Source organism: Notothenia rossii (assembly GCF_949606895.1).
Source record: "Notothenia rossii genome assembly, chromosome: 9".
NCBI classification, from domain to species: Eukaryota; Metazoa; Chordata; class Actinopteri; order Perciformes; family Nototheniidae; genus Notothenia; species Notothenia rossii.
Window position 1 is genome coordinate 61,275,161 of NC_136907.1, and position 20,938 is coordinate 61,296,098.

The 20,938-nt window shown below is 43.7% G+C and overlaps 2 protein-coding genes across 3 annotated transcripts; one reads left to right on the forward strand and one right to left on the reverse strand.

Annotated features, from left to right (window-relative positions):
- Nucleotides 1-1,846: 1,846 nt before the first annotated feature.
- sema4e (semaphorin 4e) lies at nucleotides 1,847-13,991 on the forward strand. Of its 2 annotated transcripts, none has more exons than XM_079650138.1 (14): nucleotides 1,847-1,981; nucleotides 2,122-2,267; nucleotides 2,951-3,013; nucleotides 3,090-3,188; nucleotides 3,346-3,445; nucleotides 6,253-6,363; nucleotides 9,698-9,849; nucleotides 10,042-10,220; nucleotides 10,326-10,545; nucleotides 10,652-10,874; nucleotides 11,014-11,129; nucleotides 11,255-11,412; nucleotides 11,501-11,553; nucleotides 12,063-13,991. In XM_079650138.1, exons 1-14 carry the CDS (start codon nucleotides 1,873-1,875, stop codon nucleotides 12,707-12,709), a joined length of 2,376 nt encoding a protein of 791 aa, XP_079506264.1. In that variant the 5' UTR covers nucleotides 1,847-1,872; the 3' UTR covers nucleotides 12,710-13,991. The 2 variants fall into 2 exon arrangements, with proteins under 2 accessions (XP_079506264.1, XP_079506265.1); XM_079650139.1 differs by having other exon boundaries at nucleotides 10,326-10,482.
- Nucleotides 13,992-14,054: 63 nt separating this feature from the next.
- cactin lies at nucleotides 14,055-20,451 on the reverse strand. Its single transcript, XM_079650136.1, is given in 11 exon segments — nucleotides 14,055-14,750; nucleotides 15,213-15,541; nucleotides 15,668-15,787; nucleotides 15,895-16,087; nucleotides 17,553-17,667; nucleotides 18,113-18,275; nucleotides 18,382-18,527; nucleotides 18,620-18,715; nucleotides 18,820-19,405; nucleotides 20,080-20,408; nucleotides 20,410-20,451. Coding segments are annotated over 11 exon segments (2,595 nt in total). The 5' UTR covers nucleotides 20,437-20,451; the 3' UTR covers nucleotides 14,055-14,259.
- Nucleotides 20,452-20,938: the final 487 nt, after the last annotated feature.

A 20,938-nucleotide genomic window follows, 5' to 3' on the forward strand; every position in this document is an offset into this window, starting at 1 on the left:
CGATGATAGGAGGACCCCCTGCAGGACATACAGTCCCACACGGAAATGTTACTCCATCACTCCTGTTTGGACATGTTCAAGTAAAAACAAAAACAACCTCGCCCATCTTGAATCAGTTATGTGTCCTGCATCAGTATAGTAAGTATATTCGGAACAATGCAACTTAATCAGATCTGAGATCCGCGCCTAACGCCCCCTCAACGACAGTTAGGAGGAGGGGAGTGAAAAGAAACAACCTGTGGCCAACCGGGGCAGCAGCAGCCATTCAACCCTCCTCACCGCGGGATGTGAGTGTCTCTACAATAACGGATGACTGCTGTGACTTTGAGAGGACCTGACTGAGAAAGAGTTACTTAGAGAGTCGCTTTTTTCTGCTGCAGTGTGAAGTTTGAAGAGAAAAGGTGAACCTGCAGTCGGTGCAGACGTTTTAAAGGAAGTTGCAAGCTACCGCGAATCAGTGTTTTACATCTCAGCGTACATTAGGCAGCAGCAGCAACGTGTGGGGGGCATAAATACACTTCTCCGTTTATACAAAGTACCAGATACTTTGAATGTTAATCAATTATGAGTTAAAGGATTAGAAATAACGTTTGAACAGGTGTTGGGACAATTTAAATGCAAGCCTCGGCATTTTTGGGCGTGTCTGTGAGCAGGTAAGTGATTAACTTTGAAATGTTGACGGTTAACCTGCTTCAGATTGCGCTGCAATTTGCTTGCGTTGGTGCCAGTTTCCTTAAAACTGTATTACATGTTGTAAAAGTGACATTAAATAATACATTCTCTTCAAAAAATATCGAAGCAACTCACTGGCTTCCTGTGACATTGCCTGTGTGTGTGTGTGTGTGTGTGTGTGTGTGTGTGTGTGTGTGTGTGTGTGTGTGTGTGTGTGTGTGTGTGTGTGTGTGTGTGTGTGTGTGTGTGTGTGTGTGTGTGTGTGTGTGTGTGTGTGTGTGTGTGTGTGTGTGTGTGTGTGTGTGTGTGTGTGAGTGAGCTGGTTTTGGCCCAAGGGCCAAATATGTGAAACATTTTATCAGGGCTGCATTCTCTGACATGCCGCAGCTCATCAGTCCACAACAGCACACCTCTTAGGAAAGAATCTCCTACACTCCCACTGCAGGTTGTAGTAAATCTGCTGGAAAAAATCACCCTAAACAACAGCTGTGTCTGTAATTAAAGGAGAAGCAAGCCCAGACTAAATGTTACTCTATTTGCAGACTTAACTGGGTTAAGCGGTGGTGATGATGCAAACCAACATGTTTCCCGTGTGTGTGTGTGTGTGAATGAACCACTTTTATTTGCAAGATTTCCACTCATCTGCACAGACTCTGGTCCTCTCTGTGAATCTCTTTTTGTGTGTGCTTATGTTTGGTGCAGCAGGAGAGCTGCATTTGACATCCCTGCACCCTGCTGAATGCCTTTCATGGCCCTGCATTAACATCACTATGGCACTGACAGATTTACTGCCGTGCTGACTTTAGCTCACTCTGCTCTTTCTGGCTATTCCTCTACTCTTTTGCTTTGTATTCTCCTACTTGTGTTTAGGCACATTTCTCTCCACAGGTTGATGTTTTTTCCACATGTTTTGGTATACATATTGAACCTTCTTTTCTGTCGGGTCTCAGGTCCAGTGAATTGATTGTGATATCCATACAACCTTGTCTCTTTCAGTCCTGCTCGGCTTTGTTTCTTTGGTCTGTTCCATCCATCTCATCATGGACAGCCTGCTGAGCGGGGCCAGTAAAGGGGCCGGTGCCCTTCAGTCAGCACAGACCTCATCACGTCATAGATGCCACTCGCTGTCTTTGCCCCTGTATGAGTGACCGTTTAGGAAACAATAAAGCCTAAATTCCTCTTGGTTTGAACAAAAGAGCCATGCATCCGCCGCTGGCCCTCTGTGTCTTTTGGCTGCTGCCCCTGGCCTTGACGCTAGAAGAAGACTCTCCCCTGGACTGTGTCCCTCGCAGATCTGTGCCCTTCATTAGTGAGTGTTGCTTTCTGTCTTGCTTAATGTTGGCTCACAATGTGTCAGCTTGTGTTGGCTCATATCGTTTGAGTAACATGAGGAAACACGGTTGAATCACTGGTGTTCGCCAAAGTTAATCAGTCATGTTCTGTGTCTAGGGGCCAACGCTCACCTGTTTCATGAGGAGGGAGTGTTCAACTACTCCACCATGCTGCTGAGAGAAGATCTGGACCTGCTATTGCTCGGGGCCAGGGAGGCAGTGTATGCTCTTGACCTGAAAGACATCACCAAGAAAGTTGCTTCAGTAAGAACACTGATGATATCAACGTCATTCAAATAATTCTGTTAGCATTAGTTGTAACATTTCTTATCTGAGTTTCTTGGCCCAGGGCTAGCACATGTGTGTTGTGCCAAGTGCTCTGCTCTGAATGAAGCCCTAACTCAACACATACTTAAACCAACGAGTGTTACTGGAAGTTAATGGCTGATTTACGTTTGTTATACTACTTCAGTTAAATTTGCAAGGACATGTTTACTTATTCTCCACAGTTGTAGCTTCCTAGCAACTAAGTCAACCCATTTTGGATAATTGTATGTTTTAGTTATTTTGCAGCTTCAGATTCATAACAAAGTATAATCAAGTCATGTATTATTATGGAACAATATTGTATTTATTCTTTGCCACCTTGAATTCCTTGCTAAGAGCTGCAGCATGAAGTAATGTACATATGATTTCATTAATAATCATTATTCAGTTGTATAATATCCTAAAATGGGCCATTCTGCATAATCAGCACTTTTACTTTAGTTGCTTTTGGACTGCAGACTTTAACTTGTTACATAATTTATTTTACAATGCAGTATTACTACTTTCACTTATCAAGTAATATATCAGAGTACGTCTTCATCGCTGTGATTCCAATCATAAAACAATTAACCTTGAAAAATGGAAACATTTAAAACAACATGGTGTTTTCACTCTTTCAGGTTAAATGGGAAGTGACACAACAGCAAAGAGATGAATGCAGAAACAAAGGAAAAGACCCTGAGGTGGGTCCCGTTTCAGCTTTTTCTATTTTAAATGTTTTTAGAAGATGTAGTCATTGCTCTTTGAATGCCTTTACAGACGGAGTGCATGAACTACATCAGGATCCTGCACCAGATGGAGGATAACAGGATGTATGTGTGTGGAACCAATGCTTTTGATCCTGAGTGTGATTACATGGTGAGATGTGTGCTTGCTTATCTAAATGTATATTATTGAACACTTCATAAATTGATGCTGTATAGTTTATTCATCACTATTCTCATCAATTTGTGCAACACAACTATAGGACTTAAAGACTTTGTGAGTTTCAGTGTCTCTGTGATTGTCTCTGCAGTCCTACGCAGATGGAAAGCTGACTCTAGAGAAGAAAGCAGAAGATGGCAAAGGGAAGTGTCCATTTGATCCTTTTCAGAGATATGCCTCCATCATGGTTGGTGAGTAGCGGTTATACAGGACTGTCTCAGAAAATTAGAATATTGTGATAAAGTTCTTTATTTTCTGTAATGCAATTAAAAAAACAAAAATGTCATACATTCTGGATTCATTACAAATCAACTGAAATATTGCAAGCCTTTTATTATTTTAATATTGCTGATTATGGCATACAGCTTAAGAAAACTCCAAAATCCTATCTCAAAAAATTAGAATAGTTCCTCAGACCAAGTAAAAAAAAAAGATTTATAACAGCAAAACACAATCAAACATTTGAAAATGTCCATTAATGCACTCAGTACTTGGTTGGGAATCCTTTTGCACGGATTACTGCATCAATGCGGCGTGGCATGGAGGCAATCAGCCTGTGGCATTGCTGAGGTGTTATGGATGCCCAGGATGCTTCAATAGCGGCCTTTAGCTCATTAGCATTGTTGGGTCTGGTGTCTTTCAGCTTCTTCTTCACAATACCCCACATATTCTCTATGGGGTTCAGGTCAGGGGAATTTGCAGGCCAATCGAGGACAGTAATGCCATGGTCAGTACACCAGTTACTGGTGGTTTTGGCACTGTGGGCAGGTGCCAGATCATGCTGGAAAATGAATTCCTCATCTCCATAGAGCTTTTCAGCAGACGGAAGCATGTAGTGCTCTAAAATCTCTTGGTACACAGCTGCATTTACTCTGGGCTTGATGAAACACAGTGGACCAACACCAGCAGCTGACATGGCTCCCCAAACCATCGCTGACTGTGGGAACTTCACACTGGATTTCAAGCAACTTGGATTTTGCTCCTCTCCAGCCTTTCTCCAGACTCTGGCGCCTTGACTTCCAAATGAAATACAAAACTTGCTTTCGTCTGAAAAGAGGACTTTGGACCACTGTGCAACTGTCCAGTGCTTCTTTTCCTTAGCCCAGTGGTTCTCAAAGTGGGGGGCGCGCCCCCCCTGGTGGGCGCAGAGGCATGCCAGGGGGGGCGCGAGAGACCAGGAGGAAAAATGGTTATAAAAAAAAAAAATAAAAGATAAAAATAAAAAATAAAATAAAAATCATAATTTGAAAAATTATTGATTCGAAAATAATATGATGCAGTACAGTACTATTACGTCTGGGTCTCTGTTTCATTAAAGCTCGGCTCTGTGTGTGTGTGTGGAACGAGCCATTTTGTGTGCGCGTGAGACAGAGAGAGCGCACCGGTACTGGAGATCGTTGTTGTTAGCTTCTGGTGCTAGCGAGCTACGCTAACGGATATAAGGAGTTTTTTCAACAACAAAGTGGAGGAGAGTCCTCTCCTGTCAGACTGAGAGCTAAAGGACTCTCTCAGTGTTATCCCAGTGGGTCTCAAATGTTTTGGTCACCATTAATGTAAATAATTATTTCCGAGGCACACGTTTATATGATCATTATAGTTATAAAAAAATAAGAGAATAAATGAAAAACAGGTATGAAATACTATATGACAGTAAAACAAGAATAAAGTTTAAAAGGGTGATTTGTAAAATATCCATCAAGAAAAAGTAAATCTGTTTACATTTCTGTTTCATATGGGTGTTGAGAGATGTATCCATAGATCTCTTCCTTTCGCTCTCAAAGTGCACCAGATTGATGCTTTTAACTTCAATATTTAAAAATAAATCTTCCCGGGGAAGCTTGCCCCCGGACCCCCCTATGTGACGTCCACACATCACCTATAAAAATAGCACTTTATCCCTGCTTACACCTATATGCCGTGAGCTGAATATCGAGCCTTCATTGTAACAGTCGCGGGTACGTTGTGTATTTGCGTGGGGATTGTTGCAGTAGAAAATTCCACTGTAGCGACCGGTACATTAATGGGAAACCCTAAATGTTTGAGCACCCTCTATGAAACGTCAAGCTACCCCACAGCACCCCCAAAATAAATCTCTGGCGCCGCCACTGAGCCTGATTATTCGTTTTGGGGGGGCCCGACTTTTTGTTTTCTCCAAAGGGGGGGCCTGACAGAAAAAGTTTGAGAACCACTGCCTTAGCCCAAGTCAGACGCCTCTTCCGTTGTCTTGAGTTCAGAAGTGGCTTGACCATGGGAATACGGCTATTGTAGCCCATTTCCCGGACACGTCTGTGAACAGTGACTTTTGATACCTGGACTCCAGCTTCAGTCCACTGTCTTTGAAGCTCCCCCAAATTCTGGAAGCGACTCTTCTTCACAATGCTGTTAAGGCTGCGGTCATCTCTCTTGGTTGTGCAGCGTTTCCTGCCACATTTCCCCCTTCCAACAGACTTTTTGTGGATGTGCTTTGAAACTGCACTCTGTGAACAGCTTGCTCTTTGAGAAATTTCTTTTTGTGTCTTACCCTCCTGATGGAGGGTGTCATTGACGGTCCTCTGGACAGCAGTCAGATCAGCAGTCTTCCCCATACTTGTGATTTAGTTTACTGAACCAAGCTGAGTGTTTTTCAAGGCTCAGGAAACCCTTGCAGGTGTTTCGAGTTAATTAGACGATTCAAGTGATTCATTGAACACCCTACTAGTATACTTTTTCATGATATTCTAATATTTAGAGATAGGATATTTGAGTTTTCTTAAGCTGTATGCCATAATCAGCAATATTAAAATAATAAAAGGCTTGCAATATTTCAGTTGATTTGTAATGAATCCAGAATGTATGACATTTTTGTTTTTTTAATTGCATTACAGAAAATAAAGAACTTTATCACAATATTCTAATTTTCTGAGACAGTCCTGTATATTAAGAAATCGAGGATGAATGATTAATTAGTAAAGCTGCATTTTTAATTTGTATCTCTGTTTCCACTGTTGTGTCTTGCCAGAAAACAACTTGTTCTCGGCCACTTCAATTAACTTCCTGGGCTCTGAACCCGTGCTGGCGCGCAGCTCCCCTGTCTCAATACGCACTGAGTTCAAGAGCTCCTGGCTTCATGGTAACATATGATCCTATCCTATATAATGTTGAAGATGGCGTTAATGCAAATGCTTTACTGTCTGAAGCAGTGTTATATTTCATACTGAAAACTATTAAGTAAATATCTTGGTCAACAACCCTTTTATTTCCATGACTTAGACCAGACAATGACAACAATACAACAACGTCTTTATAGAGTAGCTTTGACTATATGTTGCAGTGATTACTTATTGTTGACTAAAAGACTAAAATGATTCAGATAAATCAGATTCTTTTTTCCAGCAGTTCTTCTTCCTGTGTAGCTGTGTTTAGCAGGACTAAATCAATAGTACAGTCACAGGCACTAGGCCTAACTTACCTACTTAAGTTAAAGTAAACAATACCAGCAAGGTACAGTAGCTTGGGAGGAAGACACGAGGTCAAACTTTGGCTATTTGACTGATTATATATTCTACAGCAGTGGTTCTCAACTGGTGGGTGGCGACCCAAAAGTGGGTCGCGGACCCACAATCTTTTTTTGTTGAAAAAACTCAAACTTTTATTTTGAAGGCCCGATTCTCTAACGGCGTTGGACTGGAAGTACCGGAGACCATAAACGGTTTTGAAAACTTCTGTCACGTAGTGAATATCTTCTCAATAAAACCTCTTTCGAGTCTTCTGGCCAATCAGAATCCAGATTGTTGCCGGAAGTCCTCACGGAGAATAACTTTACGGTAGAACTACTCTTTATACATCCATGGGTACAACTTGAGGTGGTTCGGGCACCTAGTAAGGATGCCACCTGGGCGCCTCCCTAGGAGGTGTTCCAGGCACGTCCAGCTGGGAAGAGACCAAGGGGTAGACCTAGAACCAGGTGGAGGGATTATATCTCTTCGCTGGCCTGGGAACGCCTTGGGATCCCCCAGTCAGAGCTGGTTGATGTGGCCAGGGAAAAGAAAGTTTGGGGCTCTCTGCTGGAACTGCTATCCCCGCGACCCGACCACGGATAAGCGGGAGAAGATGGATGGATGGATGGATGGATGGGAACAACTTCAGATCAAAATGAACACATAATGAAATATGACCCCCGGTTTGATGATTGACAGGTCACAGAACAATGGGGGCTATCTATCCTTACCCACAATTTAAAGTAATTCACACAGACTATCTCCTCTTTGCTCTTCTCTCTGTGTGGAGCAGCAGGTTCAGCTGTCAGAACAAAGTGAAAAACAAACAATGGCATAACATATTATTAATATGTTGGGTAGTAATATATGTATTTATTTTCTTCTCAGTGTACTAGAATGCGTAGTTTATATGTTGCAGTGTGAGAAAAAGTTTTTAGAGAGTACTTGTCCATGGACAAGTGAGTTTGGCAATTTACTTGTCCGAATACATTTTCAATTGTCCAGAATGGACACAAATTGGGGCCACTGGAATCTTCTTCTTCGCCATCGTATTTTACATTTTCCCACGGTTTTTACGACACCGCTCACGTGAGTGAGCGGTAAGATTTTACTGCATCACACATAGGGCTGGGTATCGTTTAGATTTTAACGATTCCGGTTCTGCTTTTCGATTCCAGTTATTTTCGGTTCTCGATTCCGGTTCTTTGAGAGGGTAAAAATAAGTCCCATGACAAACTGGGAGAAAAATATATTTATGAAAACATTAATTCAAATCTGTATTCCTATTTACAAATCAGTTCATACTGTTTCATTTATTACGGTTATTGAATACAATTATATAAACATAATCTCCGCATTGTTTTGTTAGTTCTAAGTGGTGCAGTTTAAGAATGTACAATTGGCCCAGTCTCCTCTGATGTTACACTGCAACCTGCCTGTGAGACAGAGTCCAACCACACAATCTGTGTGTCCAACACATGTCCTGCAACACACATGCTGCAACCTGCCTGTAAGACAGAGTCCAACCACACATGTCCAACACATAGGCCTAATAATAATAATAATAATACATTATATTTATAGCCTATAGGCCTAGCGCTTTTCTAAAACTCAAAGACGCTTACACATGTCCTGCAATACACATGCTGCAGCTGCCCAGCTGTTCACTGTTTGTAAAAGTAAATAGATAGTATTTTAATTTCAATAATTTCTATACCCTGCCTTATAAACAATACTGACATCCCTGTGGTCCTCCGAGTATGGGGGTCCGGGGATATGATTACAGCGCGAGGACACAGGGAGGCTGCTTCACTTCATAAAGGAAATGGCGGTCAATATTAACAACAAAGGAGCTACAATTCCTAATAACCTTCATTACGTGTTAGAGAAAGAACATAAGAAAGTTTGACAAAGATGAGGCTGTTAAACGGGCAGTGAATCCGCTGTCTGTAGAAAGAGAGAGAGAGAGAGAGAGAGACGCTGAGCTGCACCATGCAGCGATCAGCTGATCCGGAGCAGAGAGAGGGAGCTGCGGTCCGCGGGGCTCGGCTTCGCCTCCTGTCCTCACAACTCTTATCAATCCCGGGAACGGACAATTGTTGTTTGTTCCTACTCGGAACCGAGTTTTGCTTCCCAACCCTGCCACTGTGCTACACTTCCCGCCCCGCCCCTGTACAGAAAGCGGCGAGATGCATTTCATTAGGAATCGACAAACAGAACCGAAACTAACATTTCTAAACGAACAATGGCGGACACGTCCAATTTGCGAATGAGTTCTGCCTTTTGTAAACTGAATCTATCAATAATATAACAATAAATCCGGGCGAAAAACGTCACTTGTCCGCCGGACAAGTCAATTGAAAGATCTACTTGTCCGATATTGTAAATAACACGTCCCGGACGGTGGGACGTGTACTTTTTCGCACACTGAAATCTCCTGGGGGAGAATCCCCCCAGACCCCTCTGGGGTTGGGTTTTCAGCATGTGTGCCTTTTTATTTTATACAGTTCAGCTTTGATTCCATCTTTTCATTAAACCTTTTTTAAAAGCATACTTTAGTTCTGTGAAGGGATATATGCACTGTACTTCACTTTAATTAATATTGTGTGCTGAGAAGCGTATATATTACGGCGCAATTTTTTTGTTGTTGAATAGAGTGGTTCAAAATTTCGGGTCTCGATCTATTGACTAAGGAAAAAGTGGGTCCCAAGGCTTGACCAGTTGAGAACCATTGTTCTACAGAGTACAATGCCCTGGTTTTAAGTCAACTAAGGAGGCATACAAAACAGGATGAGGTTGACTGAATGTAATAAGAAAAACTAAAAGGGACATTTGACACGGGACTAAAACTAAACTAAAAAAGTAGCAGACAAAATGTACACTCCTGCTCTGAGGTGAACAGTCTCATCTTGATGATTTCTTAGTAGCTCAGTCAAAGTTGCTGTTCTTTTCTTCTTTCAATACCAGAGCCCACCTTTGTTTCCATGGCTCAGATGCCAGAGAGTGATCTGAGTGAGGAGGGAGATGATGACAAGGTCTACCTGTTCTTCAGTGAGTCCGCTGTGGAGTGCGACTGCTACAACAAACTGGTGGTTTCCCGCGTGGCCCGGGTCTGCAAGGTGAAAAAGAGTTTAGCGTGCATGCACTTATTATTTGTCGCAGGTCCATTTCCCAAAACGACCGTAACATATAAACAGCACTTCCTCAGTGGCGCTCAGTCCGCTTTCCGCTGCTTGATTGCGCATCCCGTTTCTCTTTGTGTATTTTCCACTTGTCAATGTGGCATTACAAGGTTTTTTCTGTGCTCACAGGGGGATCTTGGAGGTCTGAGGACCTTACAGAAAAAATGGACATCCTTCCTGAAGGCCAGGATGGACTGTCCCGTGTTGGAGTCTCAGCTGCCGTATATTATCCAGGACACTTACCGCTTGTGTGACCCGCAGCAGCACTGGAAGGACTGTTTGTTCTACGCCATCTTCACACCCCAGTCGTACGTTTGAATCAACAAACGTGTTTGTGTTTGAGGGAGCAGGGTCTCTTTCTCTTTAATGGGCTTTGGCACACCACTTGGCTCACATTTCTGTGTGTGTTTCAGGGATACATCAGGCCTGTCTGCAGTGTGTGCGTACCGCGTGTCAGACATCAGCAAAGTGTTTGCGATGGGGAAGTACAAGACCCCAGTCCCCGTAGAAACCTCTTTTGTTAAGTGGGTGATGTACAGCGGAGATGTCCCCGTCCCTCGGCCCGGAGCTGTGAGTCTGCCCAGAATTCAACGTGTGTGTGCGTGTGTTAGAAACAAAGGCAAAACTCAAAAGGCAACTCTTTTTTTTTTTACAAGTGTCCCAGCAGGAAACTGATTCCTTTTGTATTCTGACTCCGTTGTTCTCTCTTTTCTCTTTCCTTCCCCTCTTCCCTCGCCAGTGCATAGACAATGAGGCTCGTAAAGCGGGCATAAATCAGACTCTGGACCTCCCAGACCGGACCCTTCAATTTATCAAAGATAGGCCCCTCATGGACCAAGCTATCCAGCCAATAGGGGAGAAGCCTGTTCTGGTGCGAAGGGGAGCCACATTCACACGCATCATAGTCAACCAAGTGCAGGCCGCAGATGGAGAGAAGTACCATGTCATGTTCATAGGCACAGGTGGGGGTTTCAGTTCAGCTGACAGCCACTTCCTTTCTTTATTTCCCTCTGCTGCTTTTGATATCATCACAACAGTGATAAGTGTCAGGTCATGTGTCAGTATATAAATAAAGCATATTTCTATATTTCTATTAAAAAGAGGAAGGCACAATGCTGAAAGCAGTGAACTACGATGACGAGATGTTCATCATAGAGGAAGTGCAACTCTTCAAGCCTCCAGAGCCAATCAAGACTTTGAAATTCTCTCATGTCACGGTAATTTAAAACTCTTTCGTAGCCCTTATAAATATGTTTGCGTGTGTGTTTACTGTATATGACGGTAAAGCACCAACATCAGTGTGATGGCTCTATGTTTCTGTGTGATGTCTCACTGTGTACAGGGTCAGCTCTATGCGGGCTCAAACTCGGGGGCAGCGCAAATACCGCTGGCCTCCTGCTGGAGGTCCCTATCCTGCATGGACTGTGTTCTAGCCAGAGACCCGTACTGCGGCTGGGACAAAGCTGACGGGAAATGTGTCGTCCTTTCTGATGTGACAGGGTAGGCTTCTTTCCCAACATGAAGTACATGCAGTGTCGATATCTGGTCTATCAAAACTAAATGGTCATTCCTGTATCCTCTACTTTAGAGAAATAATCCAAAGTGTGAAACAAGGAGATGCCTCTCTCTGCCCTGATGCTGGTGAGTGTGTGTACACTACCACTTTAATAGAAATACTGTAAGAAATATTGATATTATTAAGAAGTGGATGCCTGTTGCGACTTTCCTGGAAGAACTGCTGTATTAAGGCACAGCTGATGCAAACCAAACATTTTCCCAATAATGCAGCTTCACATTCAAAAGAATGTACAGCTAAAGTTTACTTTTATAATCTAGAAGTCACAGTAAATGCATTATGTTTCTACTATTGATCATCAATAATGTGTATGCAAAACATCTAACTGTTTTGTGTTTTTGGAGAGCAAATATAGAATTTTTAATAACCAACTCCTTTATTTAAATGTGTTTTGATGGCCCCCGTATCGTAGGAGGTGTAGCATTAACAGTCACCGACAGTAAAGAGGGTGTGGCCAAATCACACCAGAACAAAAACATGAATTACTGCCAATTTTAATCTTTTACATAACAATAATTGAGGTGGATTGGTAAATTGAAATTGTGTGTAAGTGAAGGACCCGTTTTGTTTTCAGATCCTGTGAAACCTATGAATAGGTCCTTCTGGCACGGGGGAAACCTGAATCTCCGTTGCCTTCCACCCTCCAACCTGGCAAAGATCAGCTGGGAGTGGGCCGGCCGGCCTCTGACCCCTTCAGCTCGCATTCAGGTTCTACAGGACGGACTGCTGATCCTGAACGCCACAGAGTCCGACAGTGGTCGGTACCGCTGCCTGTCTGTGGAGCTCTCCAAAGCTGACCAGTACACGAGCACCGTGGCAGAGTACCAGGCTACAGCCCTGTCTGACCCGGGGGACACAGGGTCCACCCAGGCTCAGACTAAAGGCCACTCTGTGGCTGGACTGCAGGTCGTAGTCGGGCTCCTTGTAGTTTCTCTTCTTGCCCTTTTGGCTTGGAACTTTTACAAAGGCCATCTACCGCTGCCCTGGAACTGCAGAAAGAAGAATACAGAGCAATCCCAAGAGACCCCCGAGCAGGGGGGGCTGAACTCCAAAGTGACCTACCAGGATGCACCGGGGCCCGTACCGACAGAGGGCAAGCCCCTGGTGTCTGGAACAAACAACGGAAGAAATAACCACACTGGAGGGGAGGCCGCTGTAGAGAATGAGGACCCCAAAGATTCTCTGCAGTTTATTGATGACGAGTACGAAAATTCCAAATGACAGGCAAATTAAATGTTCCATCCTGCGCAACTAAAGTTTGAGAAATGAACAAGAATAACGCATACTATTTGTTAAGAGGCAGAACTACTGGATTCATGAGTTCAGCTCCAACGTTTGAGAGAAATCTCAATTTATGGGACTATAAAACATTCCAAGGAATTGAAACTTGTTTTGAGACACCTAAAGATTAGGCGCATTCACACCGCAGTACTTTTCCCACAAAGGTTCATGAGAACTTAGTTCATCAGAACTCTTTAGTTCAGATCGCATTCACACCGGAATAAGTCCCTGGGGGTGTATTCGGCAAATGAAGCCGCTGACGTCACTTCTTCTTCTGCTGCTTTGGGTTTACTGGCAGGCCGCAAACAACTTCACGGCGTATACTGCCGCTCAAAATCCCCGGCCGGAAGTCCCCGGAGTTGGGGACTGGCTTCAGTAGAAGCTGCTGGGACTCCCAGCAGCTTCTACTGAAGCCTTCCGAGTAAATCGCCAGAACGCCGACACCTCCTCATCTCCACCGCTCCCATGTTTTATTTTGTGTTGCCATAAGTTAGTCTCTCTGTGTTTCTGCGCTGGGCTAATGCTAATAATGCCAATAAAATGGTGGCTTCACAACACTTTTTTTGAGTGGTTTGCAATCCGCCCAGCCAATCAGAAATATAGCTCTTTTCTCACAAGAGAGCCGAATGAGAGTCCCTGCTCTCTAGCAGGGACGGAAAAGGCGGTAAAAAGGTTCTCATGAACTAATTTTGGTTCCGGCTCTTTTTGGTGTGAACGCGACATTTCGGAACTATATCGGAACTAAAGTGGGAAAAGTACTCTGGTGTGAACGCGGCTATTCTGGAACAAGACTTTTGTACACGTTTGAGACATTTGAATTTCTGCTTTTTGTTTTATTATTGTTTGTACATTTAAGTGTTTTAGCTTCCTACTAAATGTTTTCAATCCCTTTCATAGATTTAGCATATCTTGTAAAAATTATTTTGATTTTCAGAGGGAATGTAAAATCATTTAAAATGAGCCATTTTCATTTTACCACTAGCTGCCATAGTTCTTTTATTGTATTAAAACGTTTCTACCTGGTTCTTGTGTTGTTCCAGTGTATCTAAATATAGACAACAATGTTTATTAGCTTTCAACAAGACTGGGCTTGCAAAGAATGTGAAGAACAGATGTCTGCAGATGCCTGCAGTGATGAATCATCTTTGTCCTTTCGTGTATGTACATCTCGTCTTTCTGAAGACTGACCTAGTTTCAAATATTAAATTTCTTAACTCTCAAATTTAAATGTTTAAAATTGGTGTTCACGACGGAAACACATTAAAACGTGGCAACTTGCAAAGAGTAAGAAAGGGAAAAAAATCTTTATTGTGTAATTTTGATTACGTTACAACTTACAGTACAGAGTAATGTAGCTCAGACAAACTGCTCTTAGTGAGAGCAACTCAGAACAATAGAAAATAGCCCCATTGACTGCACAGCCTACATAATATAGCGTCTATGCTTAAAACCCAGCGACTGGGGTCTTGGTCTGTCCCTCTTTGTGGTCTCTATCTCCTGTAGCGGTACCTCTTGAAGTGGAACCACAACTGGAAGATCCCATTGGCGAACTGACAGCGGAAACCGTGTCGATGTGAGTACTCCCACTCCCTGTTGACAATTTTGAAGGCAATGTCCTCGTATGGAGGGCCGGCGTGGAACCTTAGGATCCCAAAGTCCTTGTTGTCGGGACTGGGCTCGAGGAAGTACTGCGGGGTGGAGCGCTTGTCGATCAGGTCCGGGTAGAAGATGTTGAACTTGTAACCCTGCACGATCTTGGGCGGAGGGTTGTCGAAGTCGTAATGGGTCTGATTGTATTTGTTCCACTCGAAGCCTGTGTGGACTCTGTTGAAGAAGCGTGGTTTCCTGGGACGGTATTTGTCCGCCCACAGGTACATCTTCCCTGTGACGGGGAACTCCACGCTGAACTGGGCCTCGTCGTTGCCCATGCCCTGTCTGGCGCGACGGAGGAAGAGGTCTTCGGCGGTCTCAACGGCATCACCTGATGGAGAAGTCAAAGAAGCAACAATAAGTGGGGAGAAACAATACATATAACCAGAGATGGCAAAAGTACACATCCTTTACTCTCTTCTTTAGAGAAGACCAGGAAATGATAGATACACGGATCGTGTTCAAATCAATAGGCACGCAATGACTAAATAATAATGATCACGTCACCAAACACAGATTAAAACTAAAGTAATGAGGCTGTTTGAAAATGGTAAGAGGTAGAAAGTACAGGTATTTGTGTTAAACATGTGAGAAGTAAAAGTAACAAGTCGTCAGAAAAATAAGTAGTGGAGTAAAGTACTGATGCCAGAAAAATGTACTTGAGTACATTAACAAAGTATTTGTACTCCACTACTTCCCACCTCTGCATATAACATATTTTGTGCAGCAAAAATGGTAGGTGCTGCTACATCTTCTGCAGGCATTAGTGCCCTGTGTGTTAATAATCTCATACCTGTGACTTGTAGCTGTTGTTGGCGTGCGAGCTCCAGCCTGGCTGTGTCCTCTTCTGCTGTGGTGGTGTGCGAGTCCAGCGGCAGCTCGGAGGACGTGAGCAGCGTGGGACTGTAGCGGCCCGAGTCGTACTCCGACTGGCTCTGCTGGATCAAATCCTCCTCCGTCAGCACGGCCTCCACTACCTCGCCCTCCTTCTCTTCGTCTTTCTTGTCGCCCTCTTCTCCTCCTTCCTCATTTGGCTTGCCCACACCGGATGTTGATGGACCTGCCTCCTCGTCATCCCCTTCGGTGTCTCTTTTGTTATTTTTGGTGGAGGATGAAGGGTCCCTTTTTTTTTTTTTTTAACACAGAAGCGAGAATTAACAGAAGTAAAAGTTAAAGCCCAGGTTACCTAAGCCGCCATGTCCCCAGGGAATCAGGATGTGTATCATGTGTTGTTTCAATATAACTTACTCATCACCGCTCCTCGTCTCCTCTTTGATGATGGGGAACAAAGGTTCACTTTCCACCCCCTGTTCCTGTTTCAGCTTGAACAGCTTCTGGCGCAGAACATCCTGATGTCGCTCTCTCAATCTATGACACACAATTGAATATTTACATTTTCAATTTCTCCACTGTTTATTCCGATAATGAGCTGTCCTTAGAATTTATAATGCAAGTACAACAGCAGAGATGTGTACCTTGCTCTGGCCAGATAGACTCTGACTTGCTGCAGCAGACTCTCCCAGTAACCGATATCAAGATTTGACCCTCCTGCCCGAATCTTGGTCTCGATGTTCAGGTGCAGCGCCTGCAGCTGGCTGTAGGTCTTTCCTTTGAACACCGTCTGGACATCAATGGTCACAGCTGTGTTGATGCCTTCACGACGATCACCTGAGAATAACAAAACATTGCATTGAAGTTACAATAAATGTTGTTGGGCTTCTAGTACATACAAATCAGAGACAGCTATGAGTTGAATTATTTAGTGGCACGCAGGACCGTAACCAGTGGAACACTAGGAATAAGTGTGCAAAAATATTTTTATTGTATTTTCGAATCCAACGAGACCGCCGGCAGAGTGCGTCTCATCTTGCAGAAGGAAGCCATGCACGCAACACAGCGCAGAAGGATAACTTCTAGCCCAGCTCTCTTTAACTCCAGTCAACTTTCTGCTGCTTGCATTCATGGTGAAACGCTCAGGGGTGTAGCGCACTTCACACATTGCAGTACCCATAAGGAGCTGTTTTGCGTGGCTGTGTCTTTAGTTGAAAACCCAGTGGAGATCTGCTCGTCTGTCATCGAAAATAATATGCTACACAGGGGCAGACTGGCCAACTCTGTGTTCTGGAGAATCACACTACGTCCCGTCGTCAGCGAACCACGCCGGTCGCCAGTGGGCCGTTTACGATCAGGCTCAGTTTGCTGACGGCCGGCACCACCCTTTATTTATATATTTAAATGTGTTTGAACGGCATCATCTAAGTTGCGCTGACAGGCGACAGAGGTCTACAGATCTCCCCCCCCCCGTTGACAGTTAACGAGCGTCGAGCACACTAATCAGATATATATATATATTTTTTTAACCACTCCCTCGACCCTACCCATCGGTGACGGAGTGAACTCCGTCTGTAGCCACACTCGCAGCTCAACGAGGCTCCCTCCTGTCAGATGGAGGGAGTAAATACAGCGGCAAGCTTTGGGACGGCCTCCCCTCTCTAAGGCAGAAACAGGAAATGTCGTAACTGTATGTAACAACGGTTTCAAATCAGCATCTCTTAGACAAAAAGTTTAATTGAATAACTCAAATAAAACTCCAAACATCTTTCATTGTGTTTCAAAGCTCTTTTAGTTTTAAACCTGATGTTTATAAGCTTCTTAGTTTTTGCAACGGTCTGTAAATATACACAACTTTATAATAAAATGCACACTTTTACCTTTTTCTAGACTAAACACAGGTATGATCCTAAGTTAAAAACATATGAGGTTATCATGAGGTTGTTAACATCGCAGTTTATCAGTGAATGTTTGCTGGAACTACTTGTAAACAGCGTGTTTCCTGACGGACACACACAGCGTGACTCCGGTCAGGTAGAGACCGGTCTCAAGTCAGCACCGCTGCAGACTCGCTGTTTGAGGACTTGATAGCCCACTCCCGCTCCACACTCGTTGCTTTGGAACAGTCCTCAATATTGCAGACCCTCCGAGTGAACGCGCAAACGGAGGGGTAGGGTGTAGGGGGCGGTTTGGGAATGGGCTTATATATCAAAAAGGTTGCCGACCCATGATTTAGTGATAAAAACACTGCTGGAAACAGAGAAACTTTACATGTCACAGTAAAGCAGGGATTATTCTGTACCTGGTCCTTTCCCAGAGGCCTCCAGTTTTCTCAGTTTGCTGATCTCGTCCTCAGTGATGGTCGTCATGTCTCTCCAGAAGTCCACGTTCTTCCCTTGCTCCAACTCCATGTACACCTGCCAGCACAAAAACACTCAGTTATTTCAAAGATGGAGCTATTTTAAAGTTGAAGCTTCTATTAAAACATGGCCTGTGACGCGAGCCATTTTTAGGGTCATCTGCGTGAGCTAAAAACATTCCATTCACCCTTTGGGGGGGGTTTATTGTTTAAACTCATCATGCTGAGTCTGTATTGCGACACATTTTGTATTGACAAATCATTTTCCACTTAGTTAAAAGTTAAATTCAACTGCAAAAGTCATATTGGATGACTAAAATGTTTTGGCACCCCTCAGTGGCAGATAAAGTCAAAAGACAGCAAGGAAATATATAACTCAGGGATACTATGATGAATCTGACGTCTTTAAACATCTTGTTTTGTCCTTTCAAACCCCCAAATATTCATTATCAATATGATTGATGATGATACTTTTTCACTGGAATAGACCCATAACCACTCACCTTAATGTCCTCCAGCAGGTCATCCATGTCTGTGACCGTGAGCCCGTTGAGAAAGGTGTAGGGCTCGTGCATCTCAACCGCGAGATCGTCATCTTCTGCACTGATGTACTTCGCCAAAAGGTCGATAGGCTTGGCTCGACCATCTCGGATTCTGATCTTGGACCTGGACAGTGAATGTAATTTTCCTATTAATAAACAGAACCATGACGAAAACACCCTGCACTAATACTATCAAAAAGGGATATACGGTATATTGTGTGCACACTGACCTCAGTTTGGCCTGGTGCAGATGGAAGTTGTCCTCCTGCTCGGCCCAGGTTTTGAAATGCTCGGCCTCCTTCTCTCTCTGCAGCATCTCCAGCTCCGTCTCTCTCATGGCCTTTTCTCGCTCCCGCTCCAGACGCAGCTGCTTTACCTGTATACACAAAGTTTGTATAAATAAGAAAATGGCTGATATTCAACACTCAACAATATAGTGCCATCAAATAAATACTCCACAGCTCATACCTTTTGCAGCTCTCTGCGATTCTCCTCCTGAATACATTTGTTTCTGTCTTTAAGGTCTTTATCTCCCAGGTGGCCAATGCCTTTCTTATCCAATGCCTGAAAGAAACACAACACATGAGTTACATTACTCAGAGCAAGGTGGACTGGAAGCTACATTTGAAATCTCCTTCCATGCCGTTAAAATCTTCTCTCTAACTCACCTTCTGCCATTTGAATGTGCCCAATAGGTTGTTGTCCCCAAAGGGATTGTCTGCGTTGGTGTAGCCCATGTACTCTTCACTCCAGCCCATCTTTTCTCTCCTTTTCTTCTCCTTTGCTTCCTTTTTCAACAGTCTCCTGGCTCTCTTCTCCTCTGGTGTCTCCAGAGCCTTCATCATCTCTGTCTGTTTTTTCTTATCCTCCTTTTCTCTGACTACACGGCCTCCACGATCAGACCCTGAGCTATCAGAGGAGTCAGGTGAACTGGAGCGCTGCCTCCCTTTTTCTCTTTTACCCTTGCTACTCTTACTCTTCCCTGGCTCCTTGTCTTCACTCTTCTTCTTCCGCTCTAGGCTTTTGTGTTTGTCTCCTTTTCTTTCCCTGTCTCTGTCTGGCGCTTTCATTCTTCTGTCTCGGGCTGGACTCCCTCTCTCTGGACTACTCTGTCTTCTCCTTTCTCTGTCGCTGCTTTCCTCATGGGAGTCAGAGCTGGACTGCGACCTTTCCCTCCTTTTTTCTCGGGATGTTCCTCTGCGATTCTCCATTTCTTTTTCCTGCTTCCTCACTTTGGAATTGCCTGAATCAGAACTGAGAAAGAAAAAGGGATTGAGTACATTTTTGCTAGTGGACGATCCATAATGTGTTGGAGAGAAGGATTACATGTGTTTTTTTTACTCTTGCGAATGTGAGTGGGTTGAAATGAAACAGCAGACTTGTGAATTAGTGTTGTTTTTTCTCTAAACACTTTTAAAACCTAGATCCAGATGCAATTGCAAGTTAATTGCACAATGATATCTGTATACATGTCAGAGTGTAATAAAAATACGCCTGTTGATTTGCAACTTTTAAAGTACCAATAACACAGTGGGAAACATCAAATGGTTTTTTTTACAGCCCAATTTACACATTTGTCTCAGGGGCATATTACATCCTCTATCATTAGACCCTTGCAGGCCACACTGAAAAACTTCCACCACCCCCCCCCAAAAAAATCACATTTAACTGGGGGGAAATAAAGGAAACCCCTGAGCCACAGAGGACGAACAAGCGTGCAATAAATGTCATGCGTACATAGATTGGCTCAGGTTAATTTATTTGCCATTTAAACAAATACTTATTGAATTAACACGGGCAGTACTAATTCAACTGACTTTTGTATGAGGTAATGTCGTCACAAAGTGTTGTCTAGTGTTGGCTGGTTTGTATGTCTGTTTAGCGTTCAACAAGTGTTACGGCTCGATGATAACATTAACGTTGGTTACCTTGATGATCGACCTCTCGACTTGCTCCTGGTCTTGTTTGCTGGTCCTCTCCTCCTCTCGCCCTCCGAGCTGCTCCTGGAGCCACCTGGACGGTCCCTGTTTTGAGGCCGACGCCGACCTGGAGAGCCATCGCTGGAGTTCCTGCTGCCGGAGCGGCCCCGTCCTCGCGCGGCTCTTTTTGTTTCCACAGACCGACTGCGGCCTCTCCTTACCTCCGGTGTGTGGGACCGGCTCACTCTGGATCTATTTCGTCGGTCTCTGCTTGGGCTTTTGGACCTCGAGCGGGACCGACGTCGCGATTTCGAACCCATCATGAACTTTCCGTCTATGCGGGGTCTGGAGTGCGCTCTGTCGCATAAATAAGAGGTAACAAAGAAAACCGTTTGCTCTCCTCACAGCGGGGTAGTATAGAGTGTTTTTTAAACATTCAATTAACTACATGGACATATGTGTCTGATTCTCTCACTTACAGTCATCATAAAATTGCGGTAAATTGTCTGGTTTTAAAATGATTTGATCTGGCAGTAGGTAGCCATCTGAAGGGGTCTTTCTAAAAAATAATGGCGCACATTCTAGACGTCATGAACAGAGCTTGAGAAAATAAAGTATGAATTAATACAAATGATCTAATTGAAGTTGTTGGTTACATGGGACATCTTAAATATATTTAACATAATTTACATGTAATAAATTGTTAAAATACAGTGACATTAAAATTAGGTCAAAGCTGCTTTTCAGAAACACAAACAACATTCGCGTTTTCGTGACGTCAGTCAACTGGCAAATGTAGTTGTCTTAATTCACTCTTAAATTAATAGTTTAAAATAAAACTGCCATTGCTCATCCAATCAGCCCTGAT

What these genes read in the sequence shown, in the direction of transcription:
- sema4e (XM_079650138.1), top strand. Translation starts at nt 1,873, where the DNA reads ATGCATCCGCCGCTGGCCCTCTGTGTCTTTTGGCTGCTGCCCCTGGCC. An exon ending in ACAAAGGAAAAGACCCTGAG is followed by an intron (nt 3,014 to 3,089) that starts GTGGGTCCCGTT and finishes ATGCCTTTACAG; the next exon opens with ACGGAGTGCATGAACTACAT. An exon ending in ACAAAGGCAAAACTCAAAAG is followed by an intron (nt 10,546 to 10,651) that starts GCAACTCTTTTT and finishes TTCCCTCGCCAG; the next exon opens with TGCATAGACAATGAGGCTCG.